Source organism: Rattus norvegicus, chromosome 9 (assembly GCF_021556685.1).
Source record: "Rattus norvegicus strain SHRSP/BbbUtx chromosome 9, alternate assembly SHRSP_T2T, whole genome shotgun sequence".
In the NCBI taxonomy this organism is placed as follows: Eukaryota; Metazoa; Chordata; class Mammalia; order Rodentia; family Muridae; genus Rattus; species Rattus norvegicus.
The window spans coordinates 18,107,195-18,117,677 of record NC_141542.1 but is presented as its reverse complement, the minus strand read 5'-3'; the positions used below and the strand labels follow the sequence as shown (position 1 = coordinate 18,117,677).

General features: G+C 42.6%; 1 protein-coding gene across 2 annotated transcripts; it reads left to right on the top strand.

Moving 5' to 3' along the window:
- Window positions 1-2,013: 2,013 nt before the first annotated feature.
- Spetex2el3 (Spetex-2E protein like 3) lies at window positions 2,014-10,039 on the top strand. Of its 2 annotated transcripts, none has more exon segments than NM_001447392.1 (5): window positions 2,014-2,212; window positions 3,036-3,195; window positions 4,184-4,315; window positions 4,983-5,166; window positions 9,450-10,039. In NM_001447392.1, coding segments are annotated over 5 exon segments (612 nt in total). In that variant the 5' UTR covers window positions 2,014-2,082; the 3' UTR covers window positions 9,456-10,039.
- The last annotated feature ends 444 nt before the right edge of the window (window positions 10,040-10,483 follow it).

The window sequence follows — 10,483 nt, the reverse complement described above, 5'->3', positions numbered from 1 at the left end:
TCTGCTCATCCAGGTCTCAGGGCTCAACCAAAATGCAGTCCCCTATGATCTCTGGCCAAGTGCTCTTCTGTTCCCAGTAGAACTCTGCCTCAGGCTGCAGAGGCACTGAAGGGTTCACCTTCAAGGTACAACCACTCTTTCAGTCTTTCCAGGCTCTCTGTTACTCAACTGGAGGCTTCAGCAGAGGCCTTTCATCTCAATAACAGAAGCTTACCTGATCCAAAACATTGGGAAGCCATCCTACACTCCTGATTGGCTGGTTACCTGAGACCAAACAACATAGCTCTCTTCTGTATGCCTGTTTTCCTGATTTGAAAGTAAATATTGTGTTCATCTGTGGTGTTATGGTAAGAAAAAATCCTTAACATGAATAACAGGACCATGCAGAGCATGGCTTTACATTCTATGTACAAATTGAATAGCTAGATGGAATTACCAAAGAAAACAATAAGAATCCTAACAACAATTACAGAAATAATGAAATGAAATAAAACAAAAACAAAAGCAAAAACAACAATACTTTGTGGGTGCTGGAATTTAAGGCACGTATTAATTTTGACCAGCTTTGTAGGTATTTCCAATAAAAAGCAAACAAACAAACAAACAGCCTTATTAAAAGTGCTGCAGGTGCAGGAGAGAAAGCTGGGAGATGTCCCGTGCTGCTGCCCCCATGCTGTGATTCTGCAGCAACAACTTCCTTGGGAATAGGAACCTGTATGCAGTGGGATCCCTTGCTGGGCCTGTCATCTCAAAAAGAGGGGCTTCCCTAATCCCAAACCTTGGAATCCAGTTGACTTCAGGCCAGGAATGAAGTCAACCATCATTAGGGAAAGAGCAAGGGAAAAATTACATAGGAAAAAATATGTGCCTTAATCAGAAATGATCCTCAACTTCTAAGGCCTCCACAATCTCCACCCCTCTCTTCTGAGCTGTGCATAGTGATGTTGTATAGCTCCAGATGGTAGTAAAAGGCAGAGTTCTTCCCAGAAAAGTCATACATGATTTTCACCCTGACATCTGTGAGGTGAGGTGGCATCGTATCACAGAGTCAGCACACCCGGGATAAGGACACAGAAGGCACAGATGACAATGCCAAATGGACTCCCTCCTGAACTTATGGACCCATTAAAATTGAGGTTTAGCCTAACCTTAGGCCATTCCACTCCCTGCCCATCCACCTGATTTTTATGTTTGCTCTGAGTAAAATATCAGCATGTAGCCCCAAATATCCTCAGGATTGGACTTGGAAATTCAGGAAGAACGATATTGGAGAAGGGATGGCTATGTGGTTACAATGTGGTAACACAAGGTCCAGGTTGACGTTTGCTCGCTGATGTCCGATTTCACTGTCTTGTTATATTTGAGAAAGGGAGGATGTCCAACTTAATATATAAAAGGTACAGAAATTTATTATTTTATATATGCCCTGTAGTTGATCCCTATGTTTCAAGAAAAAAGGAGTTTTTATTCTAAAAAAATAAGATAATAGACCATTGATTTTGTGAAATACATGGATATGTAAATAAAAACAATGTCAACTGTCAAGACTGCACAGTAAGCAAATATTTCCAGGTTTTATACACTCAGAGGTCTAGAAGAAACATATTGGCCTCCATAAAAAGGAAAACCTTAGGAATCGAAATGTGTGTCACATGCATTGTCTCGAGTAGTAGATTTACTTTTAAGAAAAAACTCCCTCTTCCTTGGTCCCTAGAGATTTGGGTGCTAAGAAAAATCTGTTCTCTCATTCAGGTTGTAAGCAACCCTCCCCAGCAAAAGCACTGTTGAGTTCTAATGATGCACAGAGAAACATCTAGCTTAGCAATAGAGGTTGCCAAATGGTATTCCCAGTGATGTATGAGAGACTGGAGGAAAGGGTCCGCACAGAAATTGATCAATTTTTGGAGAGCTAGTTAGCAGGTAGGTCATAGAACTTCCCAGTGGCATCATCAGTAAGCCCTTCACTGGACAATCTATTGTATCTAAGAGATCCCTAGAATCTTCTGTGATGTCACCAGTGTTGTGGTGACACCAACTGCCTTTGGGATATTCCTTCAGTTCCCTTTGGGTTCACAAACAGGCATGTTTCGCCAGCCGCTCAGGCTATTTCAGAAGGAAAGTGTTGATCAAGGAGAGACCACACCAAGGCTGAAGGAAGATGACCTCCTCTCATCTTCCTTGGAAGGAAGGAAATCATTCTGGGGAAGGCTTGGTGAGTCCTGGGCAGAGTTGGGGAACATCCTCAAGGAGGTATGTTTGAGATGTGCCTTCTAAGATTAGGCCTTACAAGCAGGAGCCTTGGGATTTCTCAAAGGCAAACCAAGAGTCAGGAGTTCCTGATCTTTAATTTGAGAGAAAGCCAGAAAGTGGTAAGCCTTCAGTTTCTTTTCTGGAAGCATTTTAATTGTGAGTGTCAATGCATGGCAGGAGGAGGCACAGTGAGATTAAAAATGTGACCATCCATGGTTGGGACTTGAAGCATTTCTTCCTCTAGATTACTGTAGGTTACATAAGTCTCTGATGGTGAGAACAAGGAAGGATGCACCCTGAGAAATGAATTGAGTTCTCAGACACTTTGGGTGGAACACACATGATTAGAGCCTGATGGTGCTAAGCAGTATGAACTCCAGGTTTAACTGAAACACATCTGATATGAGATAACAACGTCCCAGATGTTTATGTATCAGTCAGGTTATACTATTCAGGGTGAGGGGTCCTGTAATAGTGAATGTGGCACGTGTATGCCATTAGAGGTTGGGAAGAGGGACATAGCTTAAGAATCCACCTATAAGGGGGTTGGGGATTTAGCTCAGTGGTAGAGTGCTTGCCTAGGAAGCGCAAGGCCCTGGGTTCGGTCCCCAGCTCCGGAAAAAAAAAAAAAAAGAATCCACCTTTAAGAAAGCTTTTCTGTTCTTTAAGGGATTCACCCAGTCTCTACCATTTCCCCTTCCTCACCTCCTTTTCGGATTCAGAATGATCTTTTCTGCCCATGGGCCACCAAATATGCAAATTCACTTGGGTTTATCTATTTACAGGTTTTGGTAGGAAGGCATCATCCCAAAATGTCATCAGTAAGCAAGAGGAGTGTTTAAAGGAACTGGAGGAACTCAAATTTGAAATCCAGAAGTGTCAATTCGAGAGGGATGAATTTTATCAAATCCTGGACCTTTATATCTATGATGATTGGGACCACAGGTAGTCATTATGGCCAGTAACCTGTTCACTGTCTTGTGCTTTCTCTCTGCTAACCCAAGATTTCCTCTTAGCACAAGAGAGGTTTACCTCTCATCCTGGATTTTAAGGAGATTTGGAAGGCATTTGCTTGTGAGACAAGCTAGGTCCTGTGTGTTTAGGGTCAACCTCTTTTGTACTTGACCCTGAGCTCCTTGGATTAGCATTGGTTCTGTCAACAGCTAGAAGGACCTGGTCACACTTGCTGCCTCTAAGTGAGGGGATGAAATGCCTGCACGTCATCCCTCTTTTCCTCTAATTTTTTTCATTATACACTGATTCTATGGCACCTCCATGCATGTAGTTGGGATTCTGCTTGTGTTTGTATATTGATTGGTATGTAAGTATGTGAAAGTGTTTGTGGGTATTAAGCTCTCGGTCAGGGAGTCTGGGGAGTTTCATGGGATCTTAGGATATGTCTGATGGACAGTTTGCAGGTCATGATAGTGGGGATGCCCACATTGATCAACTGAGCACTTTGCATCTTCTGTTTACTTAGGTGGTAGATAGGACCCTCCTGAGGGAAGGAGGGGTTACAAATCCTCTACCCTGTCAAAGTAGTTATTCCCTCTGGGAATTCATGGAACAATAGGAAACAAGGTTTGAGAATCCCTGTTTTCAAAACAAAAGAAATATCATCACAACTATCTGTTAGACCCAAGCCACTGCAGTACAGTTGGTCTTGGGGGAACCATATCTCCACAGTCTTAGAAAATGTCCATATTTCAAAATAACTCTTTGCTGATTTGCGTAGAAATATTTCCTTGAAAGAATTGTTGTTGGAGTCTCACTGTTGTGTTTTTGCTCTGGTCTTTGTGTTTGCCACATTCTTCCCTCCCCCCACATTTCTTAAATTTCAATTTTTTATTGGGTTTTTTTAATTTACAATTCACTTAATTCTGAAATCCTGAGTTCAGATGGTTAATTTTTCTTGGGCCATGCCCCACAACAGGCTGGATGTCGAATTGCCAATACTTCAATCCGAACATGAGATGAGAATGATGGCTATGCAAATGATGACCAGTTCAATAAGTGAGGCCATGGAGAGGTACAAGGAGCTCATACAAGTGAACAGTTCCTACCGGTGAGTCGCTGACAGAGATGAGAACCCAGCACTAGGCAGGGAATGCTCCTGTCCTGTATGACATTGAACCAAAGTCAGGGCACTGGTTCTGTAGTGTCTGACTTTTAACAAGAAGCCTGCCTCCTGGCAAGGGTCTTATGTTTGTAGCTCTTGGACTCAGTTGTCCTACATGTGAAGGGTATAGAAGACCCTCCAATTGTTATTTTCCCCATTAAGGATCCTCTAGATAGAAAGTTTTGTACCGTGATGGGAATATCAATCAACTCTGAATCTCTAGGACTCTGACAGAAGATTTAAAGATCTGTGATCCATGAGAAACACATGGAAAGATTGTATATCTATTGGGACTTCAATTACCCCTCAGAGGGGATTTACCCACTACGTGAAGATGGTTTTAGCATATCATGGACATATAAGCACCCATATGGACCATTTCTTCTTCCTGGATTTATATAAACCGTCTTAGTGTCAGGATTATCAGAAGTACTTTGATTCATGTTGAATGTGGGTTCTGGATTTGACCTCCTCTAATTGGTGCTAACTTGTATAGTGTGGCTCTGTTCTGGGGATGTCTGGGGATGAGGACCCTTGAAGGGATGATTTGACTTGCAAGAGTGACAGGCAAATAGAAGCTGGCTGGGTTTACCATTTTTTGTTTGTGGTTCAGCATCAGGAACTCCCAGCTTCTGTGTGAGCAAACTCAATTGAAGAACAATATACAGATTTTGCTGAATGAGAAGAGAGAACTGCTGGTGGAGCAGACTGAACGGCCAGCATCCTCTGTGGAGGCAAAGAGGCTCTGTGAAGAGGCCGGAATGAACATCTGTGTCCCCAGTGCAAAGGAACAGCAGGTAGGATTAGGCCTCCAGGTCAGGTTGTCCTCAGGTCTTTCCATAAACATAGACAAACCAATGTAACTGTCTATTGACTGATCCATGTCCTGACCTAGGTCTCATCCAAGTGTTCATTCATGTGATGGTTTACAAGGCTTTCTGTGGAGATAGCCCCTCTTCAGGAAACTGCATGTTTGGAAAGCGAATGTTCCTGCTCTTCGAGAATCTGCAGTTTATTAAGGGAGATGGGTTGATCACATATCACAGCACTACATGCCATGTGTGTGGAGGGTGCTATGTGGGAGCCCCTCTTTAGACTAGAACAGGGCTTTGAGGGATGAAGCAAAAGCCTGGAGCTCATTTTCGTTACAGGGATCTTGTGAGACTCAGGAAGTAAGTAGTTTTCAAGGAGGAGAGGCTGGTGGAAATGGCAAAGAACCGGTTCTCATTGTCATTTGTGGTGGCTTTTGTTCTTCCTCCCCTCTTCTCCCTGTATATGAAGATGGTGTCTTCATGTTTCATAGATCTTGGGTAACTACAGAGCCTGAGGAGCAGCATGTCAGTCCTGTCTTATTTGAGTGCTCCTGGAGAGTTCATATGTGGGCCTTACAATCTGAAGCTGGATAGAAGACCAAGGATGTGGAAAAGGTTTCTCAAAGGCTGAGGGTTGGCATGAGAGATTTGAGACTTCAAGAACAAAGTTACCCATATATACCCCCAATTCTCACCAAGAAAGGTGCATTGCTGTGCTGATCTGCATCTTAGGAAGCATGTGGCGAGGCCAGTTAATGACAAGCAATTTTGTCCAGTCATTATCCAACTTCGTCCTTTAAGCCTAGGTCTCTCAACAAACATGAAGCTTCCTTTTTTTGTGCTGTCCAGCAGTCTTTGCATCACCGGTCCAGTTCCAGGTGGAGCCCTTTCTCTTATTTGTCTCAACACATTCTTAAACCATTCAACTATTTTCAAAATAAGGATTAGATTTCTTCACTTTACCTGAACAGAGGTATCCCCCGGGAAGATTCTTGATTGTCTTATTGGCTTCACCATGATCTTGCATGGAATCCTAGAGTGCATCCCTCTGCTGATATTGCTTTGCTGACTATATCATGGGCATGGCATTCTTTAAGGATAGATTCCCTCTCAATACTGTACACAGTGCTGCATTTCAGAAAAGTCAGGGTATGTTATTTCTTTAGCCTCCTTCTGACTGACATTGAGGTTGTTTTAACATCACATGAACTCTAATGTGATGAAAAGTTCCTGGTAAATGACCATGAGTCCCTGTCTTCTCTGATGGTTCCAAGGTCTTCTATGAAGGAAACAGGGTAGTTTTAGTGAGGGGCCTATGATGAGTCAACATAGAGCTTGATGGAGTCTTTTCCTAGAATCTCTCTCTTGGGAATTTGATGTTGTATTGTTTAGGCTATCTGTGCAGAACATGTAACTTACTAGTAAAACCAACAAGTATCTGCATAGAAAGGTTTCCTGAAGTGGAAATGAGTACAGGCCAGGGCAGCACAGCCTGCTTGAGTCTAAGAGACTTGTACACAGCATAGCTCCCACTAATTCCTCACTCAACAGGAAATGTGCTGCACAAGATCAAAGTTTTCATTTGTGCGTGCAAGTGAGTATCTGTGTATTTCTGTGTGTTTGTGTGTGTTTGTGTTTGCAGTAGTGAATGTGTTTCCCTCTATTTCCAAGTTTCATGAGAAAAGTACTCTAAGAGTTCACTTTACATCCATGAAACATGAAATACAGCTGCCCAGTCATTTGGCATCTCCATCCAGCTCTGTACAGCAAAAGGACACTTAAGGTATTAATTTATTCTGTTTTCAAAAATACCGTAACAGAATTATCTCGTGAAGTCTGGGGGAGGAGTGGGAAATATGTTCAAGTGAGTCGTGTTTCACAGTGGTAACAAATGGTACAGGCCTGGAGCTTTCAGGTCCCTTTTAGTTATGGTGTAAAAGAAGGACAATAAAGTCCTGTAGAAATGCAACCCCCCAAAAAGAGGACACAAAAACACCTGTAAAGTTAGATTTTCAAGTGATTAGGGGTAAAACTACTGGTCTGCATTGAAATCCTTTGGAGCACATCAAAGGAAAGGAGTACAGGGAGGTAAGGGGGGCTTCTCTCTAAAATCCATGAGTTTATGTGGCTTCTCTGTTCTTTGTGAATGGTGAAAGCCCACTGGAAGGGTGTGTCACTCACTGTGTCTTCTCCAAGGTTGCTTTCCACATGGCCTGCTACCATTTCTCTCCAGCTACCTTGGCACACTACAGCTTCCGCTGGGAGTTTGGCTTGGATTTTATTCATTGAGAATTTGAGTTGCTTGGAGTTGTATTGTCATCCAGCAAAAGCCCCATAGCTATGCTGTGGTGCAAGAACAGGGCAGTGTCAGGAGCCCCTTTAGGTGCACAGATAATCTAAAGCGCTCCCCTATGTTATCTGTGTAGCATTCTGCAAGTGCTGTCAATCAACATCATTTTCTCTCCCTTAATTTCAGCCTCAATGGAGTTAGGAGAAATGATGAATTTCAGATGGGTCTGGGAGTGTAAGAACAGGTAGCCCTATGAGAAGCCATGTTCAGAAAGTGGAACAGAAGGTTTAGTTAACCCAGTGATTCCACAACAAGGAGTAGGTGTTGCCATTGCAACTAGGGCACATCAGTGTTGTAGTGGTCCCAGAGTAGCCCTGAAGGAGAATCTATCCAGACATCCATCAGCCAAGGAGTGAAAGTGTACCATAGGGTGGAGCCCTTGCATAGATTCTGATTCAGTCTTAGAAAATCCATGCAAGCTTTTACGTACTTACTCAAAATATCTGTGGCACAATCACATTACAGGGAGAAAAATTGTTGATTTGGATCCTGGTTATGGAGATTTCCTATGATTCAAGCTTTGGGCATGAAGTCACTCAGGCTATGGTAAAGACAGCTCAGGTTAGAAGAAGCTGCACACTTTGGGGAAAGTCTGAAACAGTGAACAAGAACAAGAGTCCAGTACACCACCAACATATGATCCTTTGCTGGGGAACAAGACTGCTCTACACAGCCCTGGGAACTTGCAAAGCAAGATTGTTAATAGGGAAAGAACCCTGAGTCTATGTTGGTTAATGAGAGGACAGCACATCACTGACTGAGCTATCTATAGGCTCTATTCACTATGTACATATCCCACTCAACATTTGTTTTTATGCCTCCAGCGTATACTGGGGAGTCTTTACATTAAGCATTAATGTTCAGGTAGGAACACAGGCTGGAAGAAGCCATTTGAATATCCTTCCCTATATAAATACCCGTTTTGGGTGAATGACCACCTACATGGATTTCAGCCTCAGGCAGCTAAAGAGCTACTCAGAGTATAGTTCTGGTACAGTTCATGTGAATTTTGCCCATGAAACAATATATATGATCCTCTGGATTTCTTGCTATGTTCTACTCCTTTCTTCCTGTGATCTCTCTGGAAAAATTGAGGACATTTTCTCTTCTGTCCTCTCACAAATTGCCTTACACTAGCCATAGACTTACAGGGGTGCTGGTGTGTTTCTACATCACAATCACCTTTAATGTCCGTGTATACGCTGGGAAGATTTGCATGGAGCACATTCTCAGTGATTACAGGATCCATGCAATTCCCATGGATTTGATGTGAGATGGCTTCTCTGTGCATTTGCAGGTACAGTGCTTAAAATGGAACCTAGGCAGGTTCCTTCACTGCAAACATAATCAGAACTTTCACCTCAATTCTAGGCATCTTCTCCAGAAGGCATCCACATGGTATTCTAGGTTGCTCATCCCTCTCTTGAACTCAGATTCAGACATAGGTACAATGTTATTATTCAACATAATATATCTGGACCAGTGGAAAAATACGCTCATTTTTCTCTAAATTCCAATACAGTGTATAGTCCACAGTTCAAATTCTAGCAGTTTTAAAAGCTGAGATACAAATCCAAGAGCAGGTACTCTATGACACTTGGGGATGCAGGGACTGACCTCAGCTGACAGGTCATGCTGGATTGTCCAACTGAATAGAGCTGATGTAAGAGGGAGAGTTGAAAGACTGAACCCCCAGTGAACTGGACTGTGGGGGGGAGGGCAGCAATGGGGGGAGGGTTGGGAGGGGAACACCCATAAGGAATGGGATGGGGGAGGGGGATGTTTGCCCGGAAACCGGGAAAGGGAATAACACTCGAAATGTATATAAGAAATACTCAAGTTAATAAAAAAAAAAAAAAAAAGAGGGAGAGCTGAATTGAAAACCACTCACTAAACCTTTATTCCCTTGCTCTGCTAGGTCTGAAATTCTCCAGGAGAAACTCGAACAAGACACAAACCAGGGCAAGATCTCCCTTGGAGAGAAGTGCTACAGGAGGAGAACTAAGTGTGCACAGCAAATACACCACTATTGCATCTCATCTGTAATGTCCATAGCAATTGTGGACTGCATTTTCCTCCTTTAGTTTTATTTCTTTGGATTGAATAGGCCGTACTTTCACCTCCCCACCCTCCAGCAAGTGTAAACTTTTGGAGGGACTCAGAGAAGTGCTGATGCACATCAATCAAGAGGTGCTGGTCATCCAGAAAGACTGTGCACGTGTAAATGTGTACTTGTCCTGGTGGGTCATCCAGAAGAGTTTCATGGAGATCAGTTCACAACATTGGAAAGACTTTGAGATAAAGTCTGTAATATCATTTCTACTCAGTATTGGATGGCTTTGTTCTTAATACCCCCACTCCAACAAAACAGACCTACTTCCACTCCTCTTGGAAAGATTATTACCATCAGTAACTGCTTGTCTACTGTGTCTCCAAGGAGAGACACAGGCTATAAATCTATTCTGCAGAAGGAGCAGCAAACAATGCTTAGCGCAGCTCCTCTATTTAAAGTGTGCCTGAGTTTTGATTATTTTGGTTATTTGGTTTTCCTCCTATTCATTTGAAGTTTTGTTATTTATGTCTTGTTGTTTTGTTCATTTGGTTTTCTATTTTGATAAGGATATAGACTGTATATATTGACTACCTGCATCTGGTTACTATCATGTAAATTGGATGTATCCTGGTGAAAAAAAAGAGTAATCTCAAACTCTTCACTCTTAAGAACCTTCTTTATTGATCATTAGTGTCAACATCTGAAGTCCCACAGCTATCAGGGAGGGATGGATCTCTGCATTCTCATGGGGACTGGGCATCAAAATCACTTCCCAGTCAGACTGAGATTCAAAGGCAATTATACAGTCACTGTTCACTGTGTTCCAAACTCTGTGAATTTCAACTTCATATTGCATATATTACCCACTGTGTATGCTTACTGTCAAATATATAGTTACC